The sequence below is a fragment of the Monodon monoceros genome, unplaced genomic scaffold, assembly GCF_005190385.1.
Source record: "Monodon monoceros isolate NGI ecotype Baffin Bay Population unplaced genomic scaffold, NGI_Narwhal_1 Super_Scaffold_13, whole genome shotgun sequence".
In the NCBI taxonomy this organism is placed as follows: domain Eukaryota; kingdom Metazoa; phylum Chordata; class Mammalia; order Artiodactyla; family Monodontidae; genus Monodon; species Monodon monoceros.
The window spans coordinates 21,517,629-21,536,573 of NW_021703769.1; the positions used below are offsets into that span (position 1 = coordinate 21,517,629).

The 18,945-nt window shown below is 40.7% G+C and overlaps 1 protein-coding gene across 1 annotated transcript in view; it reads right to left on the reverse strand.

The window, feature by feature from the left end:
* Positions 1–18,093, reverse strand: part of CTNNBL1 (catenin beta like 1) — a 167,940-nt gene extending 149,847 nt beyond the window's left edge. Inside the window, exon 1 of the mRNA XM_029220175.1 lies at positions 17,954–18,093. Within this exon, the coding sequence (XP_029076008.1) occupies positions 17,954–17,983 (30 nt within the window). The 5' untranslated portion in view covers positions 17,984–18,093. The remainder of the gene's footprint in view (positions 1–17,953) is intronic.
* Between the last annotated feature and the right edge of the window lie 852 nt (positions 18,094–18,945).

Sequence of the window (18,945 nt, forward strand, 5' to 3'; positions counted from 1 at the left end):
TTCAGTTACTCAAATGATGCCTTGGAATGGAGTAAGCACGTATAGTGCTACCATGAAGAGCAGACCACCTTCCTTTCCCCTTTTGTTCCAGCTAGAAAAACCCTACTCAGCCTTAAACTCCAGCTCAAAGGCCACCTTCTCTAGGAGTCATCCAAATGCTCCAGTAAGACCTCTGAGCTTCCTCAGCAATGTATCATATCAACACACAACACGTGCATTAATAAATCTCCATCTCCTCTACTAAATCATATGCTAGGTCCTCAAGGGTAGGTGCCCTGAGATCTGACCCTTGCTGTTAACACCTCAGCACCCCACAGTACCCAGCTCATAGCAGGTACTTAACCCACATTGCTAAATCAATGAGAGACAAGGGAAGAGGGCAGATAAACCAATGAACTATCCAAGAATCGTAATTCACTATTAGCAAATGTATACAATGTATGCATATTCTCAGAATTTCTTGGATCATTAGATTACTGCAACCAGGCAGAATTCATCTGTTCTATGTGTTCTATCTACATATTTAATCATTTTATGCCACCCTGGGCTATATAGCTTAGTAAATTTTCTAATGATGGCACCAAGTGATATTCAGAGGGTAAGAAGAGTAAAACTCAGATTCAGACAAAGTGTATCCATACAACCTCATAATTTACAGATGAATAAACTAAGACTCAAGGATGAGCCTGAAGCCACAGAGCTGGGTCTGGAATCTAACTCTCACTTTTACAGCAGCAGTATACACAACCCCCCAGTCAGCTTTCCCTAGTCACAACTTCAGAAACTATCATCTAAAGGCATAATTTGCATCATCTCTCCCTGCTGCCATCATCGTTCAACCAACACCAAAATCCCTCCTGCCACTTTTCTGCCCATGCCGTTAGCCAGGAAAGCTCTTTTCTGTAGTTGCTTCTTGCCTGTTTGGAAGCTCACTGACCAGAAGCGCTTACTGTCATCTGTCTATATGGAGCTTTTGGTAAAACTCCCTCCGCCAGATCATCTGGGGAACCCACAATGAGCCCAGGGGTTACCCACCTTGAACACCAGTCCACTTTGAATCTTTAAACATTAAATAACAAATTAATATGGCAAAGCTATTTTAAATTATTTAAACTATTTCCAAAGGCTCAGACACAAGAAATTCACTTTATTATTTAAATATCTAACACAAAGGTTAGATATTTTATAAGTGCATGTCACAGAGGCTGGGGGAGGTGGAGTATGCATTCAGCAACCAGCAGACCCACACAATGGCTTTGCAAGTTACATGGCACACCTGTTACATGTAATCGTGATGACAGAGACGTCTCCAGCCCATGGACTACTGCCTCTAGCAATGCACAATTCCATTAACACTAAAGTGGGGAAGAAAATCTTTAACTACTTTTTCTATAAGTTGCCTCTAAGGTCATTGCCAAGACTCAAAACTGCATTCCTCTTTCAAACAGCAGGAGTGATTGTGGCGGGGAGGCAGGGCAGCGTATACTAGCAAGAAGACAGACAGGAAAGAAAAAAGTGGAGATATTTTGAGAAAATGGGAAGGGGCGGAATATTCAGAGCATACTGAATGGCCTGGGAATAAATGAGTGAGAACCAGATCATAAGTGAGAAACGAGTCATGTTATTTATTTACAAAATCTAGGTCTTTCACAGTTGCTTATTAATTCCTTAAGGGTTCCAACATGGTTTTGATCTCTAGAGCCTAGGACATCAGCTATTACCATTATTCCTTTTAAAGCTTACAACTTATCCACATAAGTCTGTTACATAATAGCTGCCACATTTATTTCAAGGAAGACAGAACTCACATGAAACTTTACCCTGAGTATCTTGTTAAAAAGAGTATTTTTCAACATTATGGGTAATACTTTAAAGTCTGAAAATGTAGCACGATTTTACAACACAATTTCCAGCACTAGAGTGCCGACTTACCTATCTCTCTCAGCTTGAATGAAGTATCTAGTGTTATGGCATCTGTACATGCCTGTTGATGAGTCCATCAAAAACAATGAAAAGAGATGGCTTCATGTCTGTTTTCTTCTAAGATGTATTTTATCTTCCTCAATCCAAAGGTTTTACTATTTCTAGAAGCTTTACAAACCACTAGAGTTAGCAAAATACCTCTGTTCCCAATAAAGACACGGATGGTAAATGAATTATTCTTAGAGTCAGAAATATTTCCTCCGCCCAGAAAACAGAAGGCACCCTGACCACCTGTCCATGTGGAATATGATCAAAAGGAATTCTTTGGTAGCCTGGGTAGCCTCTTGCCCAGCTATGAATTCCCTCTACAAGCTCTATCTCCACCACAACTCTCTCAGGAAGGCTATAAAACTGACTTCAAAGTGATTTCAAACTAATAACTGCTCACTCCAAGAACATTTTAGGGTACTCAATTTCCTAGCAATAGCATCTAATAGACCAGATAAGCCAAAACACACACCTCGCTGGGTGGGAAGAAACTCTACCAAGGGTTAAGATAATTAAGTAAGTGTCTTATACAGAAACAAATTAAATAAATAGTAGAATAAAATAATTGTTTTGAACCATCTCTTTCCTTTTTAAAGTTTTCTTTGAAGCTCGGTAGGCTTTTGGCATCAAAAAAACTTAAGAATTGACTGCCTTTAAAAAATTACCTTAAAACAGTGTAAAGACAACTTTTTTTTTTTTTGCATCATGCAAAGACATCATTACATGTTATAATACCTTTACTTTTTTTTTTATAAAGGAAAGCAAAGTGAATTTTCATAAGCATGTTTCCTCTGTGGGTGAATCTCTAGTTGGTTACAACCAACTCGAGAGAGCCATCAAGGCAAACTACCCATTAGCTGTCAATTCAGAATGATTCTAGAAAGCTAGCCCCAGAGCTCCACCAGTATCTTTTCAACAACCTCTTAATCTTGTTTATAACACCTGTGTTAAAGCAGCCTGACATCAATCCTACTCACTTGTCTCAGACTGAAATTACTTAGAAACTTGAGAATTCAGGTAAACATATTAAATATCAGAGAGTCACTGGCTGAAAACCCTGTACACAAGGGAATTCGGTCACCTCTTTTAAACAAAGCTGCATAGATAAGCCAGGATGGGCCTCAATAGGCAAAGTCAGATATAAATCTTACAAAGAGCTTCTCAGGAGGCACTGAGGTCAGAGATTCGCAGGATTTAAAGAAACAATGAAGAATTCTTCCTACAGCTTCCTCACCAAGCGATTATCCAAGCTTTGTAACAATGACCAGTAACTGTGTGCTTATTACATACCTGGAAATTAACATTTCATTATCTTTTCAATCCTCACACAACTCTGCCAGGTAGGTAATACCATTCCCTGTTTCTTCAAGTGAGGAAACCAAGGCTCAGGTAGTGGCTTGCTTAGCGAACTGCCTAAGGTCAAAGAGCTAGCAAATAGTGGAGACAGGACTCAAACAGTCAATCTAAGCCCAAAGCTCTTGCTCTTTCCAGGGCACCATACTACCTACGACCATGTGATTGGGAAATCACCCCACCTTAACTGGTTTCTGTGCTTACTACTAATCTGTTTCCCAAGGCTACTTAAACTTAAGTGTACTTTTAGCAGCTCTACCACTTTCTGTTTTAGAAACCCATATGTGTCCCAGGCCTGTACAAAACATAATGTACATAAGAAATGATGGTAAAGTAGTCCCATTTATAGGGGAGCATGGTGCAGGGAGGAGAAAATGGATTTTAGTGGTCAGACACTTAACTTTGTTGTTACCAGTGTGTGACCTTGGTCAAATCACCACACACTGAGATCATCCTTGGAAAAAGCTCTCACAGCGAGGAAGTGCCTAACCCAGAAAAAGTACTTAATAAATGTTTAAGAAAAAAAATCAAATGGAAATGCATGTGCCAGATATAACCAACATGAAATAAAAACTAACCTTGTTAGTTTTATCTTTTGCCTATAAGGTTGGGTAAAGAGAAAACAGCAATTATGTCTCACAATAGAGTTGGTATAAATCTGGCTAATAAATGATTAATCTCTTGTTTTGGAGTCAGAGACAGCTCTGGTCTTTAAAACAACTCCAGTCAACTCTCGGGTTATTAAAGTACTGGAATCGGACTTTTATCAAGATCATCAACTGCTATTTAAGACAAGTTTCACCCAACCCACTGTCTCCTATGACTAGGGCCACTATCATTCACAAACACAGCTTAATCTCCTTCCATCAAGATGTAAGAGACAAGAAAGAGAAGACAACTGTGGAGGTGCTAAGAGTTAACATAAAAAGATACCTGGAAGAAACCCAAATTCAGCCACCTAATCATTGATTCACTGCTTCATTCATTCATCCCTTGTTCTTTCCTTTCTTCAGTCAAGAGACATTCATTGAGTATTTACAGCAGGTACTGAGCTGGTCACTGCCCTAGAGGAACTCAAAGTCCAATGGGAAGAAAGATATGTAATCAAATAATTCCAATACAAAATTGTTGGGAAAGGCAGTCTCATGCATGCAGTATTTCAAACCCCACTCAGTCACATAAAAATGGGCCTTGGACCTCAATACTTCTGTACAAGAAATAAGGAGCCCATACAGCCTATGCCTGGCTTATCACTTTGTATAGGAATATCTTTCCCTGTTTCAGGCTCAGCAAGTGTTCCTTTGTTCTGCTTAAGCATGTATGTCAATGGCCCTTAGTCATGCCACTAGCTTTCAGGTCTGGGTCCTCCTGCTGCTGCAAGAAAGAGGGGTGCACATAGGCTAACTGTCCAGCATTGGAAGGGGAGGGCCCTGCTAGCCACAAGGGACTGAGTACACTACTGGGGCTGATCTTGCTCTGTCTCTTCTCTATGTGAGTAAAGCATTGTGCCATCCCGTGCTTGACTGTGTTGTGTTTTCCTTGGCAACTTCAATACCAAGATGCAATGGACAGTGTTTGAAGTGCTCCCCTGGGATTGGTAACTGATGCACGGTGTTCTGCTTCCCTGGATTTGATAACCAGGGCACGGTGTTCTACTGGACAAGAATGATATATATGGTGGACTGGAGGCAAGTACACGGTAGGGTGATGGTAGCATTCTGCTGCATTCTACTCTCTAGCGTGTTTCTTTTTTTAAGCTACCTTCATCCACTGAAGCCTTCTATCAGGAAAAAGATTCTACCACCTACTTCTTGAGTGTCTTTGGGCAAGTCACTAAACCTCTGTGAACTAACTTTCCTCACCTACACAATGGGAATAAGAATACTGACTTCCCAGGGTTGCCTTTAGGGTGAGACAGAATAACATATCAAATCAAATAGCACAATGTCTGGCTCTCAGTAGGCTTCAATACCTGGTAGTCCCCAGCCTTCTATTTTGTTCTTTTGGCTTGGTGACATAGGGAGGAGAAAACACATAGTCTTTTATCTCATTAAAAGTATGACAATTCCTACAAGCTCCTCTTTGAGGTGTTTTTCATTCACTGCACATCAGGAACATACTAAACCTATAAGTAACCCCTTCTCCCACAAACACAAAGATAATCTGTCAACTGAAGGCATATCTGCCATTAATGCAGAGGCAATACTTCAAGCCCAGCTGCATACCTACCTCCTGGTATTATCCTGTTAGGCTTGGTGTCATGCTCCTGAAAAAAAGCTATACTCACTGCACTCAGCAATCAAAGTGCCTCTGCCTCACACAAGATGAACCATGGCTAAAAACTGCTTTCTTTAATTAAAATAAGACTTCCTCAACCTCAGCACAACTAGAATGTGGAGCCCAATATCAGACTGTCAACCAGTCTCCATCTTGCTCTAATGGTGGTTTGAAGCACACAGAAAAGTAGAGGGAAAATTGCTAATTTAAACAAAATGTTTAATCCTCTAATTATGCGACAGGCTCCAGGAATATGGAAAGTGATTTGCAATCTTCATTATGGAATCCCCACCAACCACTAGCACAAGTCATGTCACCCAGAAGGCAAATGCCATCTCTTTTTCCGCCACTGGGCCTTCTGTGTCCTTATAAGTTCTGTGGGGATGGAAGAAGAAATCTTTGGAAAAAGAGAAAAATGAGGTACAAGAATCAGAATTTCTGTCTCTCCAAGTTCACTACGCTGAATGAGGTGTAAGGATCCCCCAGTGAGAAGCCAGGGAGATAATATTCAGTGACTACATTGGCAGGCTAAGCAGACTGAGGGCCTTTGAAACTCTCAAGTCTTGTAAAAACTGCCCAACTCAAGTGGTGCTTAAGTAATTCTTTTTATTTGCTGAGAAGTCCTGTCATCCTCCTCTCATCAGTGGTTAAGAGATGCACAGAAAATTAGGTGGTGCCCAGCAACGGCACCTCTGGTCAGAAGGAAATCTGTTCCTCTGCGGATATGCTTGTACCACTGCTAATTTGTGTTAATCTCTGCCCTTTCAGATCTCTATGTGCTAACTCAGGGAAAAAAAGTCCCTACCAACTAACTCTGACAAGTCTATGGCAGAACTCCCACGGGAGAATCAGCAGACAGCAAAGGCAGGCAATTATTCCCCTTCATTAGAGAGAGTTCTTTTTAATTTTTTTTTTTAATTTTGAAAACAACAAGTAGCCATTCACAGGCACTGCTCACTGCAGTCACTTATACAACTGGCAGAAACTGAAATTCCCCCCAAGCCAACTAAAAAAGATGTCCTGGAAGTAGCCAGAAATGACTATGCCCCTTTAATTACCTACCCACTGTAATGTAAAACCAGACACAGAGAGGATGGCCACAGCAGATCTGGGCAAAACAGTGGGTGATATTTAATCATCAGTCCAGACCATCTGCAACTGTTTTGCAGAAGCACATGAAGTTTATGGATTCCAAAGCTTCCTACAAGTTACCAGGTACTGAGGGTCAGCTGCACTGTCCTCAGGTCCACCAGAGGCTGCTTTCTTCATTCTCTCCAGGCCAGGGTGCTCAACAAAAGGCACCAAGCCCACATTTTCTGTGCCAAGCCTGGCACTAGGAGAGTGTTGCTTCTTGATTAAGCCAGAACCCAGATTAAATGTTTAGAATTGGGAAATTCTGAAAACAACCTAGGCGGGAAAGCAATTATTTGAGGGAGAGCACAGCTTCAGCTGCGGCCCTCCACAGCACAAAGGTGAATTCTATCCCCTTTGAACGACTAAGCTGGCCAGATTTGCTCCCCTACAATCTATTCTCCATTTGGCAGAGGCAGTGATCTTTTAAAACTTAACCAAACTGTGTCAGTCCACAGCTTAAAACCCCTAATGCTTCCCCAATGTACCAACAATAACATCTAAACATTTTAGGGCTTCCCATCCTCCCCACAGCAGACCTCTCCGTCCTTATCTCGGTCCCTGCCTCACTCGTCATGCTCTAGGCCATACTGCCTCAAACATGACAAGCTTGGTCCCACCTTAGGACTTTTGTAGTGGTTTTCCCCTTGGCTTACATTGCTGTTCCCACAGCTCTTCATGTGGCTGGATCCTTCCCATTATTCATTCTCAGCTCAAATGTTACCTCCTCAGAGAGGCCTTCTGGAACCTTCTGATGATCCCCAATCATTCAATTACATCAGCCCATTTTTCCCTTCATATCTCTATTTAAAATATCTTCTTTTTGTTTCTCTAGTACTATTTGTTTGCATGTTTAGGTGTTCTTATTTATTTGTATTTGTTTTTCTTGTATATTTTCTGTCTTGCCTCCCTGGGTATAAGCTCTATAAAGACAAGGGACAGCAACTGTCTTGTGTATCACTCTATTCCTGATGCCTAGTATAACATCCTGCATTTAGTAGGCATTTAATAAATTTGTTGAATAATTTAAAAATGAAAGGCTCGATATGGATTACTAATCTGAATGAAGTTTACTAGCCCTTGAAAATCTGGATTGGCTCACAGCCTGACGGTGAGCATGTGTCATAATGCCCTAGAAACATACAAAACACCAGCAGAGAACTGATGTACTATTAATGGTTAAGTCTATTAAAGATTCCAAAAGTAATTTTAAACTTAGTTACTCTTAACCGGGGGGGTGTCAAATAAAAATGTAATTAATCCTCAATTTTATGTACTAACAGAATAAGCACATGAATAATGCCAAAGTGTTCAATAATTGATCATACCTGCCTTTGGAATATAGTCAGACACAGTCAGAGAGAAGCATCAGAATACTCTGTGCTTGACTTCAAATCCTTCTCAGTTCAGTCACTGACTTTGGACACTGCTGGGTAGGTGAAGGGAAGTCTAAGGAGCCAAAGTAGACAATCTACTTACAGGAAACTGATAATCTAAAATGAGTTAAGAGGTGAAAATGCACTGTGGTAGCCTCACTAGATCTTTCACTGAACTCAGGATGAAGGTAATCTAGTTTGTTCACCAACCCACAGTGGAGCTGGGGTTCCAAAGTTTCGGCCAACACACTTTCAGATCACTCACTCCTGGAACTCTGTGGAAAAGAAAATGTTCTTGAACTATTCAGCTGAAATACTAGAATCAGATGGCTGGCCTTGGAGAAGCTAAGAGTATTCCTGCTATACTTTCTCCTAATTCCATTTTCCCTACAGCTATACAAGACTCAGACCAAAACCAATCACTTCCTTCAGGAACATTAAACGAAAAAAAGAAAAAGAAAGGAGTAATTTGTAAATGAGATTCCTGGCCCTAGAAAAGAGGAAAACTGAGATATCTTAGTAATATTGAAGCGACCTGGGGAAAAGAATTACTGTGTTGATGACACAATCCTTGATATCAATGTCTGCTAACTGTGGTAGAATAGGGTTATACTTTAATCTATTGAGAACAGTTCTGTACTGTGGAATGTGTGCGTGACAAACTGTTCTCATTTCCTTTTATAGCATTCTAAACCTTAATCTCCAAGACACCAGTGACCTTGGGAATACTAAGGCAGCTTTGCAGAATTCGAGAAAAACATTTTTTCCTTTTGCTATACCATATGTGTTTTTATAATTATATCAATAATAAAAATTGACAGCTAGCATGTACTAGGCACTTACCATGTGTCAGGCACTATACTACTTAGCACTACCCACACTGTCTCATTTAATCCTGCATCTTTAAGAAAAAGATGGTAAAGTGGAGATTTTTTAAAAGATGGTGGGGCAGAGACAGACACTATTATATAATCTGCATTTTAAAGATGAAGGCCTGAGGCTTAAAGAGGTTAATTAAGTGACCCAAGGTCACATAGCTACCAAGTAGCAGAGGTGGGATTCAAACACAGGCAGCAGTCTGCCTGACCCAGAGTTATTGTTCATCCACTACACTAAACATTAAAAGACGTCTAAAATGGGCACACTCAGAAGGGCATGTATTTTGAATTATTTTCTCCAACAGTGCTAACAAGCTATCTTGAACCATCCACATTCTCCAATGTAGTCATTTATACATGTGAAAACTTCTCTACTGGGGTCTTATAAATGCAACCCCCCAATTTAAACAGTGACACCTAGTGAGAGACTGAAGAAAGGTATGGCTGTATTCCTCAAATTCACCTCCAAATTTAGGCATCTCAATAAGACCTATCTCCAAGGAAGCTGAAATAGGTAGGACTGGAGTCTAGACCAGAGAAGGGTGTTCTGTTGGCACACAGAGGAAATAAACCCACATTCATCGTGCCAATATGAGATCCACAAAGAAAAAAATGAAGACAAACTAGAAAGCTAATTATTTGACAAAGTCCCAAGAGTCTAAACTAAGATGGTGGCAACTGAAAAAGAAAAGAAGGGATAGAGAAAAGGCTACTGAAGAAGCAACAATTCCCCTGCAAAGCCTTCCCAAGTTCCCAACGGCAGGGCTGCTCCTGCCTCTAGGCCACCACATCTTGCTCATGCAATGGCACTGTGTACTGGATTATCAATTCTCAAATCTGTGGGATGCTCCCCCTTAGACTGTAAGCTCCATGAAAGCAAGAACTGTGACTTATGCATTTTCAGATCCTAACACCCTCCTGACTCCTGAGAAAAGAGCTAGCCCTTTGCTCAAGAGTTTGTATTTTCCACGAGGAAAATAACTTTGCCTTTCAACTTTAAGCCCCTTCATCTTTGAGAACTAGCTCCAGGGCTTTTTTCAAGTCTGCTGGACAGCTACACCCTTGACTAAAAAGCAGAATTGGGGGTAGGTGATGAGGGGGCGGGTGGAGAGATGCAGAGAATTATACCAGAGCATACGCTCAGAATGTTCAGTAGTCACATGAAACCTAAATCAGGACTAGTGAGCTAAGAGTTTACATAAAGATGCTGAAAGACAAAAGAACGGATGATTCCTCTAAGATGAGGACCCAGGTTATAGAATAAAATTCTAGTGAAGAGGCTCTAAACAAACACATGAAAGGATGCTCAACATCACTAATCATTAGAGAAATGCAAATCAAAACTACAATGAGGTATCACGTCACACTAGTCAGAATGGCCATCATCAAAAAATCTACAAACAACAAATGCTGGGAGAGGGTGTGGAGAAAAGGGAACCCTCCTGCACTGTTGGTGGGAATGTAAGTTGATACAGCCACTATGGAGAACAGTATGGAGGTTCCTTAAAAAACTAAAAATAGGGCTTCCCTGGTGGTGCAGTGGTTGAGAGTCTGCCTGCCGATGCAGGGGACACGGGTTCACGCCCCGGTCCGGGAAGATCCCACATGCTGCGGAGCAGCTAGGCCCGTGAGCCATGGCCACTGAGCCTGCGCGTCCGGAGCCTGTGCTCCGCAACGGGAGAGGCCACAACAGTTAGAGGCCTGCGTACCGCAAAAAAAAAAAACTAAAAATAGAACTACAATACGACCCAGCAATCCCACTACTGGGCATATACCCTGAGAAAACCATAATTCAAAAAGAGTCATGTACCACAATGTTCACTGCAGCTCTATTTACAATAGCCAGGACATGGAAGCAACCTAAGTGTCCATCAACAGATGAATGGGTAAAGAAGATGTGGCACATATATACAATGGAATATTACTCAGCCATAAAGAGAAATGTAATTGAGTTATTTGTAGTGAGGTGGATGGACCTAGAGACTGTCATGCAGAGTGAAGTAAGTCAGAAAGAGAAAAACAAATACTGTATGCTAACACATATATATGGAATCTAAAAAAGAAAAAAAAGGTTCTGAAGAACCTAGGGGCAGGACAAGAATAAAGATGCAGACGAAGAGAATGGATTTGAGGACACAGGGAGGGGGAAGGGTAAGCTGGGACGAAGTGAGAGAGTGGCACGGACATATATACACTACCAAATGTAAAATAGATAGCTAGTGGGAAGCAGCCGCATAGCACAGGGAGATCAGCTCGGTGCTTTGTGACCACCTAGAGGGGTGGGACAGGAAGGGTGGGAGGGAGACGCAAGAAGGAGGAGATATGGGGATATATGTATATGTATAGCTGATTCACTTTGTTATAAAGCAGAAACTAACACACCGTTGTAAAGCAATTATACTCCAAGAAAGATGTTAAAAAAAAAAATGAGGCTCTAGAGGTTATCATACTAAGTGAAGTAAATCAAAGACAATACTATATGATATCACTTATATGTAGAGTATAAAATATGATACAAATGAACTTATTTACAAAACAGAAACAGACTCACAGACATAGAAAACAAATTTATGGTTACCAAAGGGGAAAGGGTGTGGGGAAGGGATAAATAAGAAGTTTGGGATTAGCAGATACAAACTATTATATATAAAATAGATACACAACAAGGTCCTCTGTACAGCACAGGGAAGGACAATTCAGTAACTGAGGTAACAGATTTGAATCCAACTTTCTTGAAGTCTAACATGAAAGCAAAGAGATACAAGCCAGCAAGCAGACAAGATATTAGAACAAAAGCTTTCCAAAAGAGCATATTTGAAGGCACATACTGGTTCATTCACTCAATCATTAAACAATGATTTATTAGGCATCAACTAGCAGAGAGACACTCTCTAGGTGCTGGTCCCTGCCTCTCATTTCACTGCCTAGGGTGCAAGGGGGCACAAAAATACAATGTATTTTGCGAGTATGAAAAGAACTCATCACGGGAAAAAGAGAAGATAAGTTTGCAAAGGGAGGAAGTGAACTTAAGAAAAAATGTCACTCAGAAGATGAAACAGAAAACACCCTGAAGTGGGAATATCAATAAGAATAGCAATTTATTTGTTACTTATAGTCCCACTAACAATAAGTAACTTCAGAAAGCACTAAACTGTCATGCCAAAAGAGCCTATTTCATGATGCTGTGAAGTGACATCATGATTATGACAATATTCGCAGAGTTAGAGGTAAAATGGGGCTACCAAAGAATGAAAGATATATTTGAGCACAAGTGTCCAGGCTTCCAATAATGTTTCTTATACACACACCATCGACAAAAAAACAGAACAGAAAAGCTCAGTTATAAGCTACAACACAACCCTAAGAAAAAAAAGCAGATAATAAGTACAAACAATAAACACATGCAAGGGAAAAATGCTTATTAAAGCAAATGAACTAACACTTTATATACCTACTATATTAATGAGAAAAAATTAAATTATGACAACTAGTAGTATCGAGATTGCAGTAAAACTGGAACACACACTATTGTTAGCACTGTAAACTGATAAAGGATTACTTCCACATGAGCACTGTGTATTGCCTGACATACCTGCAGCTGAGGCCACCCCATCATCTCCTGCCACTCCGCTCCATTCACTCAATGCTCTGAACATTTCACTCCCATGCTTTTGCTGTCACTAATCCTAGTCAAGAATGACTCTCCTCAGCCTCCTTCGGTACCCACAGAATTTCTATTCATTCATCAGGGCTGAGATTCCAATGTCATCTCCTTTTCCTCAATGACCAAACCAAATCCATTCCCAGCAATACATCCCCTCTCCAGGCACATCCAATCGTTCCTTCCATTGTGCTCCCATAATACTTTATTCATACAGTTAGTTGTTGAAAGGTCTGTCTCGCTCCTTAACTATGAATTCTTTAAGGTCCAAGACCATATCTTAATCATTTTAGCCCATGCAATACTTCGCACAGGAGATGATGGCACATGATAATTACTAACGACAGATGTGAGGGGAAAAATGCCACATGAATAAAGAAGTTCACTGCAATATTATCTCCAAGAACAAAATCTGGAAACCACCTAAGTACTCGATTATAGAGGAGCAATTTAGGGAAAAATGGATGGTCTATGACTTGAGCAAAAAGTATGTAAACATTAAAAACAACATGAAGACTATGTAGAAACACAAAATATTTCTGGCAATGTTAAATTAAAGCACAGAACACAAAACAGTATGTATACAATGGTTATAGCCATGCAAAATACATAAGGACTGCGGGAATATAAAAATATTTTATTGGATTAGGGTAGCAGTTTCCCTTTTCTTGAATACTTTAATACTATTCCTGTCAGATTATTGTCATTAAAATTTTTTACTTCAAAAGAAAGAAATAAGAAGGGAAAAGGAGAAAGATTATAGATTCCAATAAGCCCCTGCAATCCAAGGAAATGCTATATTGCTGACTGATAGGTGACAAGAGGAGTGGGTGCCTGCAATATTGCCAAAACCAAGGGTCCCTGACCCCAATCTGCCTCAAAGAGAATACTTCTCATGTCACAAAATAAGTCATTCCCAATGAGCCAAACTGCACTAAATGTGAATTCTTTATTGCAAAACTTCAAAGGTAAGAACTTTTTCCAGACATCTGTGGAATCAGTATTAATGAGAATGCCCTGGAGTTCATATACGTGCCTACGCAGCAGAAACTTCTCAGCCAAGGAACTGCTGGGCACACTTCTTGATGAGATGTCTAAGCCCGAAGGCATCAAAAAAGTACATTTCCATATTGGGAACATAACTGGTTTCCTCTTTAAGACTTTTTCCACCACCACCTGTCCACATTGTAATTCTCCCATCTTTTCAAATGAATAGTTAACATATGTCAAGGATATAAGGCATATACTGAGGCACTTGCTGCCTAACTCTATTACTAGAAGAACCAATCTCAGCAGAAAACTGGAATCTTCCCACCAAGTTGCTCCAAAAGTGAAATTTAGAAGGCATCCAAAAAAATGTCAAATACTTTTAATAAACATTTTTGGCATTACATATTTTCTTTATTTACCTTAGTCTCTGAATTTTAGGAAAAGAAAGAACCAGAAGTCATATAGCTCAATCTCCTCATTTTACAGTGATGAAAAAAATGATGTACAGAGAAGGGAAGTGACTTATCCTGAATCACCCAGATAAATAATGATAAAGGTAGGATTAAAACTCAAATCTCCCAGATTTTCAGCCCCAATTCATTCTTCTGCATCAAGCTTTTCTTATCTCTTGAAATCTCTGGAGCTCTTCACCTAAATAATCAGTATCACAGAATTTTAAAGCTAGAAGGGACCTCAGAGAAACTTACCTAATCCCCTCATTAGGCATATAAGGAAACTGAGGCCCAGAAAGATTAAGTGATTTGCTCTCAATATCTGAGATGGCAGGGGCAAAGTATAACTTAAGCTCAAAATACTGCGAACTAATGGCCATGAGAAGGGAGGTGAATGTCTCAGAGAAGATTTTAAGAGGAATGTAGATCATTCTAGACCAGGGGTGGGTCTCAAAGTGTGGTCCCTGGACCAGCAGCTTAAGCATCACCTGCAATCTTGTTAGAAATGCAAATTCTAAGGTCCCATGGGAGACTTACTGAATCAAACTCTGGGGGTGGGGATGTTCAAATCAGACCACCTTTGTCCCTGAGAAATGAACTTTAGTGGTCATATCGAGTCTACTTTGTAAATGACAAGTATAATCAAAAGCACTTAAGATTTATGCATTCTTCTATACATATACCATACTTCAACTTTAAAAGTTTTTAAAATTGGAAAACTAGATTTGGGTCTTCGGTTGGTTCCAGTTCTGGCTCTCCTCCTTACTGGCTGTTTCATCTTGGGCCGGTAACTGACCTCTCTAGCTTGAGTTTCCTCTTCTATAAAATAGGCATGCCACCTACCTCAAAGGGCATGCTGAGAATTAATGTAAGAACATATCTGAAAGCACTTTAGTTCAGCACAGCACAGTGGTTAGGAACTCCAACTCTGAGGCAGGCACTTTTTTGTACCTCAGTTCCCCCATCTGTACAACAGGGATTTAAAACAGTACCTTCTTCATAGGGTTGTTATAAGGATTTAGAGAAATGATGCAGGCACGCAATGCATCTTTCATGTCTATAAAAAGTTAGTTTTCAAAGAGCTTTTGCGTCCATTAACTCAGGTAATCCTCATGACTTTCTACAAGAGGATGGGAGCATTTATTATGGACTAGATTCTAGACTGTACCATCTTTTAGGAACAGGAAAAGTGGGCACTGATCTTACAGACAGAAAAGTGCGTGAGAAGCGCATGTGGGGAATGAACAGAGCTGGAAATAAGATCAGGATTCTGGTTTCGACTCTTGTCACTACCTTGGCCCACAACCTCAGGGACATCCCTTACCGAAATGAAGTTCACTTTTCATTTATAAATATGTGGGCTGAATGAGGTTATCTATAAGATTTCTCAAAATAAAATTCAAATTCCTTATCGTGGCCCACAGGAAGGCCTACATAGTCTGTCATCTGCCTACTTCTCCAGCCTTATCGCTTATCATTCCCCTGCTCATTCACCAAGTTCCAGCTACATCAGTCCTCTTCCTGATCCTCTAACAGGCTGCACCAGCTCCTATTTTAACAACTCACAGCCTGTGTACCTGCTATTCATTCCCTCTGCCTTGATTATTCTGCGCTTTTCACGACTGGCTCCTTCTCAACCATTGGTCCTTTAATGTCCGTTCCTCAAAGTCCTTCCTAGACCATATTATCTAAAATAATAGGCCCTGTCTCCTGCTCCCAGCGGTTATCTTTAGCAGCTCTGTCCAATAAAAATATATTGAGGGCCACAAACAAGCCACATATGTAACTTTAAATTTTCTAGTAGCCACATTTAAAAAGTTTTTAAGAAGATGATATTAATTTTAATAATTTTCTTTAAGCCAACATATCCTAAGTATTATCATTTCAGCATGGAATCAATATAAAAATTAATATATTTTAGTCACTTTTTTCATACTAAATCTTGAAAATCCAGTGTGTATTTTACAGGTGTAGCGGATCTTAATTCTAACTAGCCACATTTCAAGTGTTCAAGAGTAACATGTGACCAGTGGCTACCACACCAAACAGCACAGCTCTGTAGTATACCCTGTGTATCCTTCAAAGCACTTACCACGATCTGAATTTCTCATTTGTTTACTTTCTTATCTTGTTACTTCCCCACCAGATTATAAGCTCCACAAAAGCAAGAACCTTGTCTGTTTTGTTCAATGTTGTATGCTCGGTAGATGCAGTACATATTCAATAGATATTTGTTGAGCAAATGAATGAACCTCTTCTAGCTTTAATATTCTATGAGTCAGTGGGCTCATATGTAGGCCAAACAGGCATATAACCACTCATTCAACAACGCTCCTATTTCCTTTCTTCTTTCACATCCTATTACTGTCTTAAAAAGGAAATCACCTGGCTATATGCCTCCCATTGCTTACAAGTTCTTTCCCACGATGTCTAGTTTCCAAGGTCAGTTCTATGTATACCGGCTAGGGAATTGCATGAATATAATTGCTAACGTTTTTCAAACATTTATTCTTTGACAAGCATTGGGCTAAACACTTTACATTTCACAGCAGCTTCAAAACAGACTTATATGATAGCTACTTTCTTGCCCCCATTTACAAGATGAGAAAACTGAGGCATAGAGAGGGTAAGTATTCTGCTCAAGGTTACAGTAGCCAGTTAGCAGCAAAACAGAGATTCCAAGCCATAGGGCTTCAGACTCATGGTTCTTAATCCCTTATTCTCTACTGCAGAGCTGTCCAATGGAAATGTAAGGCCTGCTATACATGTAACTTTAGTAGTGACACAAAAAGGCCAGCAGCTACATTAAAAAGTCAACAGAAATAGGTAAAACTTATTTTGAATATATTTTATTTCACCCATTACCCATATATGATTAATATATGGGTAATGGATGAAATATATAATTAATCACTATGATCAATAATCAAAGTAATCGACATGATCATGTAATCAATATAAAAATTTTACTTTTTTAATACTGATTCTTCAAATTCCAGTGTGACTTGACACTTAGAGTACTTCTCAATTCAGACTAGTCCCATTTCCAGCGTTCGATAGCCATATGTGGCTAGTGGCTACCATACTGAACATTTAGGAAGTCAAAAGTGGGGGAAAAACGTTGAGCTGGGAGCCAAAAGATCTCATCTCTAATCCCAGCTCTTACTTGTTGAGTGACTTAGGACAAGTCCTTTCTACCTTCTGGGCCACTGTTTCCCCACAAGTACTCTGAGCAAGTGGGACAAGAAGAAGATTCCGAGGTACCCATCCCATGCTGGAATGTCAAACATCTGTCAATAACTGCAATTAACATGGGTCCGGCTTTCCACACTTTAAAATCAGCTTTCACATCCATTGGTTGATACAGTCCTGAAACAAACCTAATAGGTAGCTATTACTGTCTCCACTTTATACATACAAAAGCTGAGGCTCGAAGAGGGCGACAGGACTTGTCCCAAAGCCACAGAACCGGTCAGTAGAGAAGCTGGGGCTCAAATGCAAGAAGGGCTAGTGCTCTCCCACCACGACCACCAACTCAATAACTGGAGAAGAGAGTTTAAGGGGGATGGTTGTAAAGATAGTTTGGGGCCTTCAGAATAGTTGAAGTGAGCCAGGCCCCAGGGCAGGGTGAGAAGGAGCCCAGCCTTTAGTTGAGAAGGCGCCCGGGCCTTGGGAAGAAATAAACTGAAAGAACCCAGGAGAAATTCGAGGGAGTTACGTGAAATCAGAGGCTAGGACCCGGGTGACAGGAAACGTGAGGGGACCCGGGGCTGAGGTGGGAGAAAGTGAGATGAAGGGACTCTGGTCCTACGACTCCTGCCCGGGTGAGAGGACGGTCCCTCCAGCCCTCCTCGTCCGTCATACCTGGTAGCTCAGAAGTTCGCCAACGTCCATGATTCCAGGTTCAGTCAACACCGTCTACTCTGATTCCCTGCACTCACGACCAAACCGCGGTCCCCACATGGGCGGCTCCAGCCACACGGCTGTAAAGCGCCTTGAGCAGGGGCCGCAGAGCCAATGAGGTAAAAGTGCTCGCGTCGCGCGAGCCGGCCACACTGCGGTAAACGTGTGGCTTTACGGCCACACTACCGTAAAGCGCGCTGCATTTGACAGCACTACTTCCTCCCGGAGCCTGAAGGGGGCGGGGAAAGGGGGCGGAGACTTGATGGAGGGCGGTGCGGTGAGAGAAAAGATGAAAGGAAGCAAGGTTTATCACGCGCCTCTGGCGTGCAGGGTGTTTTCCTTGAGCTCTCATAATCCATTCAGTGACTAGGCAGTTTTATCCCTCATTTTATCCTCAATTCGCAGATAAGGAAACTGAGGCATTGAACTGCACTGTCCAGTACTATACCCACTAACCACTTGTGGCTACTGAGGGCTTGAGCTATGGCTAGTCTGAATTAAAATGTGCTATAATTGTAAATAAAATACCCATCGGATTTCTAAGACTTCTATTGATTACATGTTGAAATAATATTTGGGGTATATTGGGTCAAATAAAATATAAAATTAATTTCACCCATTTCTTTTTACTTTTTTAAATGTGGGTAGTAGAAAATGTAAGTTACACGTGTAGCTCCCTTTGTAGCTTCCATTGTATTTCTGTTGGACAGTGCTGGCTCAGAAAATGTATTGTCCAAGTCCATATAACTATTACTGCCTTCAAAACTGTTGGTGATCACACTTCCCTGTCTGGACTTCTGTTTATTCATCTGTGCAAAGGCCAGAAACTGGATGATCTTGTTTCTACCCAAGAGATGTAAAAAGATTTTCTGTAGGAGAAAGTTGCCCATCATCGGAAGAGAACAATTCAGAGTGCATCTGAGCTCCTGGGATTTAAATAAGTCTCTGTCTTC